This window comes from Xiphias gladius, chromosome 21 (genome assembly GCF_016859285.1).
Source record: "Xiphias gladius isolate SHS-SW01 ecotype Sanya breed wild chromosome 21, ASM1685928v1, whole genome shotgun sequence".
NCBI classification, from domain to species: Eukaryota; Metazoa; Chordata; class Actinopteri; order Istiophoriformes; family Xiphiidae; genus Xiphias; species Xiphias gladius.
The window spans coordinates 4,311,801-4,329,840 of NC_053420.1; the positions used below are offsets into that span (position 1 = coordinate 4,311,801).

Genomic DNA, 18,040 nt, shown 5'->3' on the forward strand with positions numbered 1-18,040 from the left:
CAGGGCAGGATGGGAGGATGGGATCTGAGCGGGCATGTCGCGTTAAATCGCGCCGAAGTCTCGTAACTTATATGTCTCGGAAGTGTCCCAGATGTCCAGAACCCGCATGATCTTTACCACAGGTATCTTCCATCGAAAGAAAATGTCAGACTTATCTGAGTGCACCATTAGTTTTAGTGTCTGGAGAGCTACATTGCAGCAACTCACAAAGCTGCTCCGACTCTCTGTAAACTGCCTGACTTCGGAGAGGGCAATGCTTTAAAGCCCTGAAAAGCCATGCCATTAGTGGCCCCACCGAAGGGTGCAGTCCCGAAAAACAGAACACACTGAGGGCCAGATCCATTTCCAAAAACTGCTACTCATAAAAGCACGTGTGCTGAGATTGCACACCTCATGCGTACTTCGGACCAGGTGTAGAGAAAAGCTGTCCAAAGCCAGCGGGGGTCAGCGTCAAATGTTTAGGCTGCTAGCCAGTTTCACTGCTTGTGAATATTTTTTTATAATCCATATTTTGCTGCTTACTTCCCTGCGTTAATGGCCATTTCATCCTCTTTGTAAAGTGTCTCTCAATACCATTCATCATCTGTCCGACGCTTAATTCTGATCAACAATGATGCCTCGGCGTCCATGGGGAGGGAGGTGCGGACCATGAACTGCCGTGTCCCCGGGTAGCGGGAGAAACCTTTGCTGCATGTCCTTCCCCATCCCTGTCTCCAAAAAAAAAAAAAATTAAATAAAAATAAAGCCCAAAAATGACCTTCAAAAATAAAGAATGATGACTGCGACATCACCATCAATGATGGTTTACAGGTTCATGTGATGAAGTACTGATATATAATATATTTAGAGATATTTCACTTTCTACTTTAATCATACTTCAGTGCATATTTATATATGTTGTTTTTCTTTTACAGATAAACTGACGTATTAGTGCCCCTTGCTTTTTGGTCCATGTGTTTCATATAATCGCTTCGTTTAAATCAGGAAGAAGCTGTTGATGCCAGACAGTGTTGGTTCCTGTGGCTTGCTGTGCTGCTGCCGTCTGATTTACAGCTAAAGCGATAATAAGAGACAGAGACGGAAATCTCGGTTGAGTGCAACCTCTTCGACCAATAAAAAGAAAGAAAAACCTTTTTTTTTTTTTTTAAAGTGTTTGGAGTGTTGGTGTGTTGTCAGTTGTAGATGAAGACATAAACACTGAATGTTGTTTCTAAATCTAAGATCGAATTATACTTACTACTCGTTATGTTATCGCCTCAGAAAGCTACAGTGAGCAGTTGGGTCTGGGGCCATGGAGAGGACGCCGGTAAAGGCCGGGATCTTTACTTTGTCGCCCCCTGCGGTGGTGGAAGGTAATCGGGAAGCGGTTTGATCCACAGTGAAAAGATGGCAGAGTATCACTCGTTTGAACTGAACGGCACCACATGCAGTAGAAGGTCCGGCCACCGTTTTACGTCTAACAAGCCTCAAACATGCAAATAATGTACGGTTTCAAGGCTCAAAGTCAGAAACAAGTCACTTCAGTCTTGAGGCGTATACAAAGACAGACCTACCCATCACTCCGTAGGTTTTTTCAGTCACCCATTCTGCCTTTGCTCATACAGGGTGGTCCAGGTGAGGGCAGCTCACTCGCTTTCGCGTGAGCGCCCAAGCATACACAAGCCGATAAAAGCGAAAAACTCAGACGTTGAGAAAAAACCTCCTTACAAGACTGCAGAATAAGTGAGAGGTGTAAGTTCAGTGGTGGACGATGCACTCGTGTCAGGTAGGAAAGAACCCGTCAAACCGCTGTAAACTCTGTATATGCAGAAAGTGAGAAATACAACCTGGTGAGGAGCCCACTAATACCCTCTCGACAGTAACCAGGAAGACACAGGCCACTCAGAGCAGACTGAACTCAGCAGAAAATATGCTCCAGTTCCATTTGACAGGTTTAAAATGTACACTATAACAACTCAGAAGAGCACACACACACACACACACACACACGCGCGCACACACACACACACTCAGTACCAGCAGCAGCTAGGAAATGCTGGTTCTTAATTATCAGACTTCCACAAGCTGTTGCAGTCGCATTTAAAGACACAAGGGGAATTTTGATCTCACGTAATTTAATTGTCGGTGTCACATCCACAGGAAAAAGGGTGCAATTTTTTTTAGCGTGAGTTTCAAATGTAGGGTTCAAGACTTCGACACAGAGCAGCAGCTGGCCCCAGAAAACCTGTAGCAGTCGAGTATTAAGTTAAACACACAAACACTAGTTTTGTTACACTGCTAAGTGTTAAATACAGAAATACACAGCAGACAGTAGGAGCTCACTGATATTTCTCACACCTGCATGAGAGGAGAAGCAGTGTGTGTGTGTGTGTGTGTGTGTGTGTGTGTGTGAGTGTGTGAGTTTATTTTGTCATTCAAGGACGCGTTGCCACAAGCATTGATTTGGTTTATTTTAGCATATGTGGGTCACATGCCTTGTCTCAATGGCAGATTCGGTATGCATGTCTGTGTACAGCATGTGCGCTTACGTGTGCGACGTGTCCTTCAGTCTGCAGTTATTCCTGCCCACAGTGTTTCGCCACGTGACAAAACCTACGCCGCGGGTCTATTTCAAGTTCTTCTGATCACCGCTGCGTCCACGGTCGTCTGCTGCCAGGTGGTCCACTAACGCTGCCTGTGAGGGAAAAAAAAGCGGGGAAAAAGTTTCGTCCTTGCCCCGACAGTTTTACACTTTGTCCGAAGCACTGTGAGAGCATCACGTCGGCGGCGGCCGCAATCAGGCTCCTGTAATTAAATCAACAACGAATCAAACGACTAGGTGGGATGAGAAAATGATCACTCGTAGCGACGGACCCACAGAGTCTTTTCAGACTCCTCCAGCTCATTGTTTCGGTTTTATGGTGCATTTAGTGTTTTCTTTCAGTCTCGGGGGAACAGGCTGTGATAAACCGACTGTGCACTGCCTGCCCAAAGCGCAGACAGATTGAGCTGCTGAACAGTGCAAATATTTTCTCAGAAGTTGGCGGAGAACCAGGGCTGAAAGGAGGCTGAATGTGGGATTTTTATTTATCAGGCGGCTGGAAACTTAATATTACACTCTGTCTCCTGACGGCAACTTTAAAAGGTGACAATATGTTCAAATTTTGTTTCTGTCAGCTTGATGATTCATTTGGTTGTTTTTTTTTTGCCACCTAGTGGCTAAAGCAGTGAGTGCACCTTTAAAATTCAAGCGAATCCGTAAGATGGAGGAATGAAGACACGTTTGTCGCACATGGAGCCAATAAGTCACCAGGGCCCACACAGCTCATTAAAGGTGGAGACCGTGGCAGTTTGGTTCGGCTGTGTGGCCAGTTAGGATTTAATACCACGGGCCAGCGCGGTCACCCCCCTGCTGTGAGGCTGCGGTAGAAATGCATATGAAAACGGCACTACTCAAGTGTCCTACCCTGGGCCAATGGAAACGGGGTATTCGTCAACGACTCTTTTAAGGCAACTGAATGTCTCCCAAGCCTTGCGAACCCGCCTCTGTCATCTTTTAAGGAGAGGTTTGACATTTTGGGCAACACTTACTTTAATATTACTTTCTGAGAATCGGGTGACAGGGGTGAGACCACTCTTGAGTTTCTGTTGATGTGTGAATAGAGACAGTGGTAACAGGTTCCATGGTGTAATGGTTAGCACTCTGGACTTTGAATCCAGCGATCCGAGTTCAAATCTCGGTGGAACCTTCAATGTGGCTAGTTCCTCACCTTTGAATCCCATGCCAATGAAGGAACACCTTATTAAAATGTGACCGTGTACCATAGACTCTGGGTAAAGGTAATGCCCGTCTATATATATTTCCTTTATCAAACATGAAGTAACGATCGTCTTCAACAGCTGAACATTACAATTAAACCGTGGCTAAGATATATACTTAAGTAAATAGTATCGCAAAGGCAAAGTTGGGAGTTGCATGGAATGTGATATTCTGCTTTAGGAAAGAAAAGGTTCTTTAAACTTGACAAGAAGTAAACTACAAAAATGCAGAAATCTCAATAAATTAAACATTGTTTTGTGAGACAGCTGGGTGGTGCAGAAGGTAAAAAAGAAAAAAATCAATCCATTCCACAATATAATATATACTTTTGCTAAACAATATCAATGTATTTTATTCCTGTATCAAATCCCTATTACCCTATTTTTTATTTATTCATTTTAACAAGTGGTTTTATTATCTCACCCTTTGAATGATCCCCCTCTGTGTTTGCTCTCATACCTCGAATTTAGCACGATAAATTAAAATATCATGTTCTGTGATTACCGCACAGAAAACAATCACTCTGCCTCTGAAAAAATATATATACATTATATATATATATATATATATATCTCAATCAGAGGAGCAGGAACTTCTCAAAACCCTCCTGCAGCATAGTCCATTACTGCACTGTCCTTCTTTAGGCTCATTACTATCCAAAGACTCATACTGTCCAAAAAATATGGCTAAATTCGGCCGCTAACTGTATAAGCAATAAGCAGAAGTGGTGTATTCATCTGCATTTCGGTGCAAATGTGAAAGCATAACAGTAACTCGGTCAGGGATTCCAACCGATAAACTTCCAGTCTAAGCTTACCTCTCTAATCCGCATATGAAGGGACCAGGCGGCGGTGTTGGTGTTTTGGGGGCTGAGGGAAAAGTGACAGTGGCAGATTTAAAATAACTTCAGCCACATCAGAGACATTCTTGGCCTGAGTGTGAATGCCAAGCGATGTGGCCTCATCACATCGGGGCTCCAGCGATTAGAAAATATTTCTGACACAAGCGTAAAGACATGTGAAGCATGAAGTCATTAAGTATTTCATGACATAATGTTTGAGGACAGTCCTGTCTGTCTGTCAACACTTCAAATTACTGCTGGAATGTGCTGAACATCGCAAACTTGTGATATCTGACAGTGAAAGAATGAAGCTCTGTTATTTTTTACAGGCTCCCCGTCCCTGTCGCTGAGATAAACGCCCCAACAGCGGGACGCTGCCACCACCATGCTTCACCATAGGGACGGTATCAGCCCAGTGATGAGCAGTGCCTGGTGTTCGCCAGACATCGTGTTCGGAGTTCTGCTCAAAGGGTTCAATTTTCATCTCATCAGACCAGACACACTTTTTTCCTCAGGCCTCAGGCAAGTCTTTAAAATGCTGTTACGCAAACTCCAAGCGAGCTGACGTGTGTCTTTTGCTCAAAGTGGCTTCTGTTTAGCCGCTCTACCATAAAGGCCTGATTGCTGCCAAATGGTCGCCCTTACGGCAGGTTCTCCCATCTCTGCGGAGCTTTATCGCAGATGTCTTACGAGCGTTCCTCGGACTTCGTGGCTTGGTTTTTTGTCCTGACGCGCAGTGTGAATTTAGGGACCTTGTACACAGGTGTGTGCCTTTATAAACTTTGTCCACTCAATTCAATTTGCCACAGTTGGACTCCAATCGAGTTCAAGACACATCTCAAGGAAAATTAAAGCAAAGGGGATGCACCTGACCATAATTTTGAGCGCCACAGCAAAGGGTCTGAATACTTTTGTAAATGAGAGATTTTATCTTTGGTTTGTTTCTTTTTTCCGGAAGTTTTACAGTAGAATCCACAAAGTCTGTAAAAAGTGAAGGGTTCAGAGTACTTTCTGAAGCCGCTGTATTTATAGAAAACCCCAGGGACATGCCTTAGATTTCTGAAAGACTGACAAAAGAATCCCTCAAAGCTGGTGTAACAGCAGCTAATCCAGACGTGTGGCAGGAAAAGAAAACTTGTCTCTGTAAGCAGTTAACAAATTCTGAATGATGTTAATATTTATTGTTTTATTATTGTTTAACGGAGGCTGCCTGAACACACCGAGTTAATATCTGATGCAGGTGCATGATGTGCGCCAGGGGAATGTAAAATGTTTGACCTAATGAGACATCTGCTGTCGGGTTACGCTAACAGACATTGCCGCGGGGGGGCGACAACCTAGAAGAGCAACCGAAAGGCTCAGTGAATGCATGGCGGTAACATCATACTCTTCCATGATGGCACCCGTTCCAGGTGGATCCCGACGGAAGTCGCTGACCCAGAGTATACACTGAGAACGGTTTTTCAGTCCGACTGGTTTGCTTGCATGTTGCGCGGCCGACGGCACAAGCTTAGCAGTGTCTCTCCTCCAGAACCCGCCGGGCCCAGACCGATGAATCTACACTGAGAAGACGTCACAAACAAAATGAGCTATTCTGAGCGACCTTTCTAGAGGAAGCTTTGCAAACATTAAATTTTTACATTTCTAAAACTCTCCACACAAAGAGTAACAAGTGACCTTGCGTTCCTTTCACAGCGTTGTCAGCAGTTTTACAGACGTGTCTTTTATAATGACGGCCTGTGGGAAAAGGTCATTTTTTAGGTTTCAGTAATACAATTGACCACTGGGGAAAACTGGCGCCAACCCTGACTCTCCCATACCTTTAAATACTCTTAGGATAGGAAAGCCTGCGCACAGGACCCGGTGAAATCATTGGATGGTGGTGGAGAGGTGGAGCCTCAGTGCGATGACCAGATAAAGCTGGCTGACAGTTATATTCCCCCTTCGGCGTCGGAAGATGTGCAAGTACAGCATTCCAGTTAACGCGACAATGATTCAGCCAAGAACAATATTCTTGGAACTTCCTACCAAAGACATTGGAATGGAAAACCTACCCAGTCACATTTCAGACGTAGGCTGCCTTGTTTTGCACGCAACGGCGTGTGCTTTCAGTCATTAGTATGTCCCGTACTCTAGGTGTTTTTAACCGTGCCAAACATCTTCCACCAACTGAATAATAAGAGTACAAACTCCGGCTAATTAGCACTAAAGAACAGAGTACAGCTGAGGCCGATGGGAATGTCATTAGCTTAGCAGGTATTTGGTCGTAAAATCAAAATAAAGTGAGATGATGGCGCTACATCACAAACATCAGGGGACCACCAAAGTCATTAGGATTCACCCTCTGTGGACCATAAATGTCCGTACGCAATTTGATGGGAATCCATCCAGTATAGAGATATTTCCGTCTGGACCAAAGTGGTGGACCCCTTACCAGTGTCTTCTGGGACTTGCCAGACCATCAATGTAAATAGGAAATTGTTCTTGATGCCTTGCCTGTGAAGATAAAGGTTAAATAAATAAAATAAAATAAATAAATGACTAAATAAAAAATGGACCCACAGACCGACGTTGCCATTCTTAGAGCCACGTTCCTAGCATGGCTAAAAATGCTCTTCCCTTTTTCTGAAACCGCTGTTTTCAGAAGAAAAAGTGTCAGCCTCTTTTACCTTGTGAGCATTCAAGGAAATTTGAGCACACATCCAGTTGGTTGTTCTAGGGATGTTACTTACTACCTCACGGTTCTGGCTGTCGGTGTATGTTCCTGTTGATTCCGGACGACCTGGACCCACAAGTGCGGCACCCACAAGGTCTGAAAAGTACCAGCAAATGTGGCATTTTGCACATGGATTTCTGCTGATATTAGCAGACTGACGCGCCTCAGATAAGACGCTGGACGAGTCACTATCTTACCGTCTGTTAGTCTTTCCAGGGAACCGGTCGGACACACGATTTCATTATATCCCATCTGCGAGGAAATGGCTCGTCTCATCTTTTTGAAGATTTTACTTTCCAGCCACTCGGAGAGTTAGTGTCGCAAAGAATGCAGTGATGGTCGACAGGTCTGGTTTAGTGTTCGGTATGACGTAACGGTACAGACGGATGATGGAGCTCTATGTCTGTCGGTCTGTGGGGAGGCCAGCAGCCTATTCAGACTCAGTCCTGAGCCATCATCCTCATCATTAGCCCACCATCATGTGTTAAACAGCATGACACTGTAGGTGGTTTATTAGAGCTACACTGCCATCTGGTGGTTAAAACACAGCACTACAAGAGTTCAGTACATTTCCTTGGTACATTTACTCAAGAATTTGTGCTCTTTACTTGCCAGTTTTCCTTTCATGCTACTTTATAATTGCGCCCCACCACATTTCAGAGGGGAAAATTTAGTACTTTTTACTCCACTCTTTATTTTGACAGCTATAGTTTGTAGTTAGATTACAGATTTTACATGGAAAACATACAGTATGAACATTGCATTGTTATAGATTAAAATACCCAAATGGATGCTGTGTACCGGACCCGGCACAATAATTTGTGTTTCAGCCTCCTATAGTGGAATAACACTCAGCCCCGGTTTTTCCGTGAGTCAATTAGTTAAAGGCAATTTCACATTTAAACCATTATTTATAGTACGCACTAGGTGAGCACAGTATAAACTAAAATAACTAAGATTTTATCACAGGGCGACTCTACAGGAAACAGGCCGCAAAGATTAAGGGATAATGCAGGAACCTCCATAGCTGACACTGTACTTCAGCACTTTGCTTTTTAAACTTGAGGTACATTTTTTTTTTACAATAAAAAGGTATGAATGTATGACTATTACTTGTAGTGGAGTCTTTTTATATTGTCGTTGAACACATTCGGTTGGCAGCATCAGGTTGGCTGTTTTCAGGTTGTAGTCATGAACAGAAAAATTCCCTATTTCTAAATGAAATTCTGATACATATAAATTTACAGTCAGCCCATTTTGCATTATACAGCAAACGCAAGTGACTGTAGCATTTATAATTCTTAGAGAACAAAATGAAGTTAAAATTTAAATTTGTATTAACTTTACAAACGATTCGATGGATGTTCTTTCTTTTCCAAATGACCTTTTTTTATTCAACTTTACCAAAACCAAATGAAATCAAACGTCTCCACATCTGAGCATGATGTACTCTCAAATCCAACACAACACTACAAAAATATATATAAAAAGATTAAACTAAAACCATCTGACAGAAACTCAAAGAACTTCCCAAATATTCACAGATCACGGATTTAAAGTAACTGCAAGACATTTGCTTTGAACCAACGTACAAGTTTCAGTCGAGGAGTCATTTCAAGATGAAGAATCACATTAAACCCCTCTGCCAAAACAAATTCAAACAAACATATCTGAGGCAGTGCAGTTATTTGAAACAATGATGAGACATCCGTCACGTGGTCAGGTACTTGGAGACACTGGGATTAAGAAGTAACTAAATCCTCAAGGGGTGAATAAAAATGATATTCAATCTTTCTGGCCTAACAACTAACACTGTGGGGATTTATTAAACGCTGTAGAGAACAACGTCAAATTACATTTTCTGAGAAACAGAACTCAAATATTGGCCTGAAATCGCCATAACCCCAAAATCAAATTTAATAAAAAAAAAAAGTGCCCAAATAAAATATTTTACAAAAAGAAAGGTCCAAAACAAATATCCTCTTACTTTTGTTTCTTGAGTCAAAACATGTTTTATATCCTTGCAGCCTCACAAAAGGAAGTTTGTGAAGTTTCTGACCTTCGAGTCATGGATGTAAAATGAGAGGTCGGTGTTGACGACAGAGCCTGACACATGGAGGCTGACGATGTTTTAACCCTCCCCCTGTTTAAGCCTGACATGACAGCACCACCCTCTTCCTCAGGGTTAGAGACTTCCCAGCTGTCACCAACACTCCTTCACACCAGGAAATGGTCGCTGTTAGCCCACCCTGAGAGGCGGGGCCACGAGGACCACGCCGTCTCCTCTGACGAACAGCATGGGGATGTTCCTCTTGGTCGACTAAAAGGACACGAAAAAAAAAAACTTTTAGAGTGACATTCTCAAAATATACTGTTAAAAGGGACCAGTGTGCAGGATTTAGGGGGATCTGTTGGCTGAAATTGGAATATTATATCAATAATCCCCTGAAACTAAGTATCGCTGTGTTTTCATTAGCTTAGAATGAACCCTTCGTATCTACATAGAGAGCAGGTCGTCGTAGACGGAGTCCGCCATGCTGCACTGCCGTAATTCTACAGCTAAGGATGCAGCTAATTTAGAAACAGCATCACCATTACACAGTTTTGTCCACTAGAGACCGCTGTCAAGATTTTTCAACTGTAAAATGTCCTGCTCAGTTTGAATGTATGAAATTCACGGCCTTCTTGGGTTGCATTTCATTGTGCCCCCTGACAACCAAGCCACACCAACACGGCTCCTTGTTTTTTCTTTTTTTGTTTTTTTAAACACAGTCCTGCTTTCAGTCTGTACATTTTGTGACGCAGACAGCAGGTCAGCCAACTGTGTAACACTGATCTACACACTGATCATTACTCTTTACAGAGAGACAAAACTACAAATGATAAGAGTCTCAGACCTCAGAACGCCATCGCAGGTATTCAAACAGTACAACAACATTTTAATTTGTAGACACTTTTGTGAAAATTCTGCCCTTCAACATCTTGAAAAGACCAGATCCCCTTTCCACTCATGGCAAGGTCTCGCTTCTGGTCACGATTCTGGTTATCCATGTCAACGAAGGGTAATGTAAACACATGGTATTTTGTATAATGTGTGCAATAAATGAATAAGAATATGCATTTATAGTATGAAAGTAGCGTTTCAGGTCCATGTTGTACCTTGTAGAGCTCCTCGTAAGTCTCCTCGTCGATCTCCACCGTCGTCACAGTCTCCTCCACGTCACCCAGGATCATGTTCAGGTGCTGATCGTAGGCCTGGAACAAACACCCAACCAAAAATATGAAATAGTACAGGCCAAACTCTGCGAGACAAGAGCACCAGAAATGTACCAGAAGCAACAAAACTGCTTATTCCTGGTATACATCTCTTTAAAAAAAAAAAAACAAACAAAAAAAAACCCTACTGCACAATCACACAGACTTTCAGGCGTTTCAGACATTTTTAGGAAGCGTAAGGAGATTCTGTGTGTGTAGCTTACATGCAGTCGGCCGCGGAGCTCCCTGTCGTTCCTCATCTTGACGTAGATCCGCTCATCAAGACTGAGTCTGATCAGATCGAGCGGCTCTTCGACCGTGTTGGTGGTCGGTTGCTGCAGCACACATAAAGGACGTTTGTTAGAACTACGGCAGATACAGAGATCAGCAACTTTGAGGACAAAAAGACATTAAATTGCAGTGGGCTGCTGTTTCTGTAACCATCTGAATAAAGACATATTCTGTGTGCGGTATAAGCTGTGGCCGTTTCACAAGGTGTCCATGATTCCTAATCCAAGCGTCTGGAAATCCCCTTGCTTGTTTTGAAATAAAAGTAAAAATGCATTATTGTTTCTGAGAATAGAAAATAATTGAAAGTAAAATCATTATATACCAACATGACTGAAATTTAAACTCTTTAATTTTGAGTCTACTCATAAAGACCGAGCATGGGTGGGTGGGCAAGAGCTGAAACAATATGCAATAGTAAATTCAGTCAATTTTCAAGAAAAAATAGTTTCCTGCATCTCAAATGTGACGGTTTTTCTGCTTTTCTCTTTTTAATACCGAAGTGAACTGAATATCTTTGGGTTTTGGACATTAGGTCGGACAAAAGAAGACATCTGAAGACGTCACCTTGAACCATGGTAAGTTGCGATGGGAAGTCCACTTTGTTAGACTTTTCATAGGGTAAACTTTAAATCAAAAATAATAGTAGATTAATTGATAATGAAAATAATTGCTAGTTTCACTGAAAGGAAGGACTTATGTCTTGTCAGGCTACGATCTTTATTGGATTAGAAAATATGTTTCCAAATTTGGAAACAGGTTAAATTTTATTTTGTTTTTTGCAGCAGACATTTATTTCATTTTATTTTATTTTAAATCAAGTCTTTCATGATTTTGGAAACTACCTCAAAACAGAGGTGAGTGTTTAAAAAAAGTTCTCAGGATTTTTCATAAATAACCAGGGATTCTCCTCATGACAGTAAGAGAAGCAGAAACTGCGGCTACGGCTGGTGAAATGCTTGGTGCGGAGTCTGAAGCTCTAATAGGTTTGACTTATTCGAAAAATCACACTCAGCCTCCAGCACACAACCGAGGCATCCTTGGAAGAAAAAAACATAATAAACAATACAGGGGCAGCTGAGAAGCTGCAGCGGATTTGTGAGGGAGGGAGCAGACATGTGAAGAAGAAGTGCGTATTTGTGTTAAAGCACCTAACTTTGGAGAACACACACACACACACACACACACACACACACACACACACACACACACACACACACACACAGAGAGAGAGAGAGAGAGAGAGAGCAAGGGGCAGACAAGTGTGAGCTTCAGTATTTCTAGTCCATCAAAAAGTCTTGCCTTAAGTAGCTAATAGAGGTTTTGGGAGTATGGCAGGAGTAACTACTGTTGCAGCTGATGTCTCGAGCAAAGCTCAGCTCAGCTCAGCTCAGCTCTCGCCGCTAATTTAGGACAACTTAACCAGACTTAACTAATCCACAACACTTGGAGAGCAGACGGAGAGGAGGTGGAGAAAAGTGAATTCAGTTCTGTTGGTATACTCACTGTAGAACCCACTGCTTGTAATTCATTTAATCTCTGGAGTTTTATATTTGCGTCCGGTTGACGTGCAGTCTCGTTTTAACAAAACGAGCCCAATGCTTTCGACTACTGGCCAACGCCACGGTAGCCAAAAACAGAGACCCGGGCAACACCTGCAGCTCTGGGCCTCCTCGTACCTATACCGGTTGTAATCTTTACTGGGCTTCGACGTGAACCGGAGCTCGCACCAGTCAACAAACACGTTTTGTCATTTCGAGGGTCTGGAGGCTAACCAAGCTAACTCGGCTAGCTTGCCAGACGGGCCCCGCCGGGCTGTAAACGGAGCAACGAGGCACAAAGTGACGCGATAATCGCGCCGAGACGAGTACATGAGGAAAACTGTCCGTCGCCATTCTTCCTAGATAAATGTGTGCAGGCGCTGCGGAAAAACAACAGCAGAATTGAACGCGGCTACACCAACCTGCTCCACTTCGTCCGCCATGATTTTCGAGTCTGCGTCCTGTAGTCTGGCCGGTACGGGGGTTGCCAGGTCCGCTGAAAAAAAAACAAAGAACCGCGTTTTCAGATAACAGCGCGGAAGACCCGAGCCCGCACTTTTGTTTCGAAGGCATTTCTCCCATATTACCCCGCCAGATGTTCAGTGTAATGGATAGACAGTGTGTGTGTGTGTGTGTGTGTGTGTGTGTGTGTGTGTGTGTGTGTGTGTGTGTGTGTGTGTGTGTGTGTGTGTGTGTGTGCTCGCTTGCTGTTGGCTTGTCCAACACACGCTTACATTTATTGAGGGCAACACGCAAAGAAATTACTGGGGCAAACAGACCAGTCATTTGAATTAAAAATAAAAACGGGAAGTGGGAAAAATAAGTGGGGGTGAGCAATATGTTCGTATTGTTTTCCCAATATTTCATTTCCTCTTGTGTTTACCAGTTGCCTCGGCAGAGGTGGTTCATTTTTCCAAGAAGTTTTTCTTTTGTGTCTTCGTCTCATGTTATAAATCATGTTCGTTTTCACGTGAATGTGATGCTTCCTTTGAACCAAGTAACTGCTTTCGTTGACCTGATTTGAAATAATCCTATATAAACAATTATACTATTTCTATTATCTATTATAGTAGCTACTTGTACCAGCTGTGTAACAACAATAAGTAAAAGGAGCAAAACCAAAAAAAAAGAAAAGGAAAAAAAGAATATACAGTACTTGCTTGAACATAATTAACTATAAAAAACTAAGTACATTTGCTCAAGTACTTCACCACGGTTTTGAGTTACTTGCAGTTTACTTAACTATTCCTGTGCTCTGCTACACTTCAGAGGGAAGTCTTGTCCTTTTTTACTGCTACAGTTACTCGTCACTTTGCAGACAAGGATTTCCCATCATAATAACATACGATGAGCTTAGAGAATATAAGGCATTGCCATAGATTAAACCGCCTGGCAACAACGAAATGCTTCTTACACAGAGATGCATCAGTTTTGACGATCTGGTGATGCAATAAATCAATCACATGGGCAATGTTTGTGTAGAGGAGAGTAGTTTTACTTGATACTTTGGGTAGTGCTGATAAAACTTACGTACTTTTACTGAAGCCAAAAAATAATAATAATACTAAAAATGAGAAAATGGAATGCAGGACTTTTATTTGTATTGAAGTATCCTGGTGGCTCTTGCTGTACTGGCACTTTTTACCGAGTGCGTGTCCCACCGGCTCACGCTGCCCGATGTGCGCTGGGGGACAAGCTGCAAACCTGGCAACCCGCTACGTGAAGCCCAGCGGTACCATTTTCCCGTCTGTTTTCTCTCCGCTTTTTTCCAGACCCTTCCATCCTGCCGCGTCTCCGTACGGCGCCGCAAAGGGCCCAACTTTTCGACGGTAAGTTGTCAATTTTTTTTACCCCCAGACTCCACCGTTTCCCCGCCGCTTCAGATTCACCCCCATCCCGTCGCAGAAGAGACCTTACTTATTTGTTTATTCTTTCTTTAGCGGTCTGTGGTCGTGTTCCCAGCGACTTGTAGAGAAGGGGGCATCTGTCAAGTTCCGCGGGGTCAAACGCGAGTTTCGGGTCGAGAGAAGCGTCGGCAGCCGCGACACTCGGACGGACGCAACGCCGACACGCGCTCCCGATAGTGGCGGACGGCACCGCGGTTCTGGCCGCTGCGACGCACTGCAACCATGTAAACAACTGTTGGCTTGAAGAAAGGAAACTGCAACGTTAGCCACGTGAATGAATATGTACAGAGAATTAAACTGTTTTGATTTGTTTTTTAAATTGCGTTTTATCCACGTATGAGGATTTAATAACGTCTTTCTCCTTATGAGTAGTTTCATGCCTGCGTGTGACCTTACTCGCAGGTCGGAGAGTTGAACAGGACGGCGAGTTAAACTTTCAGGGTTTCGTTTTGTTTTTGTTTTTTTTTTTTAGTGAAAAACGTTCAACTCAAACTCAGTTTCGATTTGAGCTGAAACAGTTATTCGATCGGTCGGAAGTGTAATCGGCAGCTAATTTTGACAGTTGATTAATCGATAAAGCGGTGAAAACATTCCGCAATCTCTCTCCTCCCCGCCGCTGCTTCTCTTCGTCACAAATCATAGTAAACTGAAGACCTTTGGGCTCTGAACTTTCTTTATTTTTATTTTTTAGACAAAACGGGATTTGAAGACGTCACCTTGGGCCAATTTTAATACACGATTCTTGTCACATCTGTGAAGTCTGCTCAAACTAAGGTGGATTTTTTCCTTTTTTCTTTTTGAATGATTAACACATACAAACCAACTTCTGTTTGAACTGCAACGTACGTTTGTGCTCCGCTATTTGTACACGTTAGTGTCCGTCCCTCGTCCAACGACTTAATCACTTGTCTCTGCCGACAATAAAGAATCAAGTGCATTTCCATAGTTTACATTCATTCACTGTTTTCTGTAGGCGTCTGATTCTACTTTGTGTTTCTTTGTTTTTCTGTATATATTAAACATGTGTATGAATGTATTAGTGTGTGTGTGTGTGTGTGTGTGTGTGTGTGTGTGTGTGTGTGTGTGTGTTTCAAGCGCCTCCTCTCCCACTCCAGCCCAGTGCTCCATACTGGGTGTGTGCGCAGGCAGAGGAGGCAGAGCAGAGCAGAGCAGTGGAGTTGCCCATTCCGCCCTCGGCTGCAGCGTGGCTCTGTGGTGGAAGAGATCCCTGCTACAGAACCGTGCTCGCGAAAAGACGCCACCGGACCCCTGATAAAGTCAAAAATGAGCAGTGCTCGCGGTCGCCCCGTTGATATTTTCACATGCTGAGCCCGGCGGACGCTAGGTTTGCACGTGTATTTGTGTCCAAACAAAAAAAAAAAAAAAAAACGTTTCATGCAGGCACTTCCGTTTGCATGCCTGTTCTGCAGCCGCAAGCGGCGTACAGAATGTCACGCTTTAAAACGGCATCAGCGGGGCAGTCGCCGCCACCATTACACGAGGGGGGTGGTGGCCTAGATGCGGTAGATGGGGCAATAATAGTAGCACATCTTCTTTGCCTCCCTTCACCCTTCTCTCTCTCTCTCTCTGCTCCATCATCACATCCTGCAGGGTCCAGCGCGGGAGAGACCGGCCACTAGATGGCGCCCAACAGCAGGGAGGCAGAAGTTGAGGTCACCGGTCCGACTGAGCGAAACCCGTTTGTCAGTCGTTCGCTGTAATAAACTTTAAAATAATTGCCGAGAGGTTATTGTGAGCTCATGTTTAAAGTCTGGTCCTAGTGATTAGAGACGGGATCACTTTGCACCGCTACAACATGACGTACGATTTTACAACTACTGTCACACATCTGATGCATTACATGCGTGTTTTTTTTTTCTCTTGTTGTAAGACATACTGAGCAACACCCACATGAACGTGTGAAGATCATGCAGGTGCCACAGATGATGCGAATTGACGTCCGATGACGTGTTTGAACTTTGTATGATCAAATCTTGTCTTGACTGATGTTTCATTGAGTGTAAGCTTCAGTGAAAACAGTAAATTTACTCATAATTATGAGATTTTTTACTTTTTAAAGACTCGACCAAACGTTGTCAAAAATTCTCACTGGAATTTTGACCTCAGATTAAAAGTCTTTGTTTTAGCAGAACGTCGTCTCATATTGTCTGATTTTGACGCCGACAGACTAATAAAGTCACATTGCACCATTGTGTCTAAATAACATGTTGTCTGTTGAACTCTTCTGAATCTTTCAGTGTGCGTGACTGATGATCAAGTACCTGAAATCCAAATGCCAGAGGGACAGGGTCTCTGCTAAGGAAGGCCGAACAGCTCCCACGAGGGTTAAACCCCGTGACCTTTTCTCAGGGCAACGGCGTGAGGAGCCAACCGTCGCTGTGTGTCGCCAGGTAAACGTAGAGAAATTAACCACTGTTCCTGTGGGACGTAGAATCAAAGCGAGACGCGGCCCGGTCACGTCCGGCGCTGTGGCGGCGCTATCGACAAGAGGAATCCGACTCTTCAGCTGTACGTGAAAAGCTACGCCCCGTCGGTCTCTCGCGTCAGCCTGTAGACCCGGTTGACGGTACAACCATCTTGACCTGGTCGTGGTTGGTGGTGGTCGTTTGACCAGTCTAGTCTGCTGACGTTAACGAGGACTCCGCTCCATTTGTGTGTCCTCGTGAGCCTTGACAACAGGACGGTGAACCAGCGTGCACTGCGCCAGGGGCCGGCTTCACGAAGGTCAAGACCAACTTATTTCAAATCTAAAACTGAAGCCGCCTTCACCCCGGGCCCGTGTAGGACAAAGAGCCCCGTTTCCACGGTAACAGTGGTCAGCGGGTGTTACTGGCTGTTACCATGGAAACATGGCTGTTAGTTCTAAGTTCGGTGAAAAAGAGGGAAACAGGTTTTCTTAGAGACTGTTAACTGTTGTGACAATTTTTATCAAGATTTTTTTTTTTAATTCTTCTAGAGGATAGAGAGCGCTTCTGCTGGAGGGACTGGACCCGAGTCCTGGTCTGGACCTGCTCTACGTGAAAAGTGCCCTGAGAAAACCCCTGTTATGATTTTGCGCTATGTAAATAACATTTAATCGACTTGAATTGACTTGAATTGAGTGACGGTAGATCGATCCGACGTGTTGTTCGGTTTGAAAAAAGTCCTTTGTTTTAATTTTGTCCTGCTGACGCTGAAGAAGTCAAGTCACTGGACATGCACAGGGCCCGTTTCACAAAAACCGTCAGACTTCAGATAGACATCTGAACACAAAGATCTTCTAAATCTTCACCATCTTAATTTGCAACGAGTTCTGCGTAAATTTAGACCTTTTCTCGGAACAGATAAAGTGAAGCTCCCTTCACTCCGGCGGAAAATGTTTGGCTTCTGGAAGAATTCAACAATTTCCATGGGGTTACTGTGGTCTCCAAAAGCTCTTTCACTTCCATTTATTAGCACCGCAGTATTTTCGTCTTAGCTATGAGTTACCTTGAGGGTAGGGTGGCTAACTTTTAAAACTGATAATAAGTCTTCATTTTTGTGAACTTGCGTTGGACTAATCTATGAGCAAAATGAATACAGACCTGTCTAAAAATTTGGCCCCGGGACCCTGAAACTGAAGCAGCTAAATAATGTTCAGCCATCATTAATTTCGTCATTTACACCTGTGCTTCTCTTCACTGCGGCATGTCA

At 43.6% G+C, this 18,040-nt stretch overlaps 1 protein-coding gene, 1 long non-coding RNA gene and 1 other non-coding gene across 5 annotated transcripts; 2 read left to right on the forward strand and 1 right to left on the reverse strand.

The window, feature by feature from the left end:
• Positions 1 to 3,656: 3,656 nt before the first annotated feature.
• trnaq-uug lies at positions 3,657 to 3,728 on the forward strand. The gene has a single exon. It is a non-coding gene; the product is annotated as a tRNA-Gln (tRNA).
• A 4,180-nt stretch (positions 3,729 to 7,908) lies between these two features.
• On the reverse strand, positions 7,909 to 12,981 carry lsm3 (LSM3 homolog, U6 small nuclear RNA and mRNA degradation associated). The gene is made up of 4 exons (XM_040116486.1): positions 12,863 to 12,981; positions 10,836 to 10,946; positions 10,516 to 10,611; positions 7,909 to 9,676 (listed from the first exon to the last, which is right to left on the reverse strand). Exons 1-4 carry the CDS (start codon positions 12,881 to 12,883, stop codon positions 9,596 to 9,598), a joined length of 309 nt encoding a protein of 102 aa, XP_039972420.1. The 5' UTR covers positions 12,884 to 12,981; the 3' UTR covers positions 7,909 to 9,595.
• A 1,230-nt stretch (positions 12,982 to 14,211) lies between these two features.
• On the forward strand, positions 14,212 to 16,490 carry LOC120783450. 3 transcript variants are annotated; one of them, XR_005706339.1, is made up of 3 exons: positions 14,212 to 14,269; positions 14,381 to 15,121; positions 15,959 to 16,490. It is a non-coding gene; the product is annotated as an uncharacterized LOC120783450 (long non-coding RNA). The 3 variants fall into 3 exon arrangements; XR_005706340.1 differs by having other exon boundaries at positions 14,381 to 14,629; XR_005706341.1 differs by having other exon boundaries at positions 14,381 to 14,571.
• The last annotated feature ends 1,550 nt before the right edge of the window (positions 16,491 to 18,040 follow it).

Bases quoted from the DNA above. Each gene is read 5' to 3' on its own strand.
- lsm3 (XM_040116486.1), bottom strand. From the start codon at position 12,883: ATGGCGGACGAAGTGGAGCAG. The intron at 10,947-12,862 runs GTTGGTGTAGCC...TGTGTGCTGCAG, and splicing joins TGGCGGACGAAGTGGAGCAG to CAACCGACCACCAACACGGT. The intron at 9,677-10,515 runs GTACAACATGGA...GTGTCCTTTTAG, and splicing joins CTTACGAGGAGCTCTACAAG to TCGACCAAGAGGAACATCCC.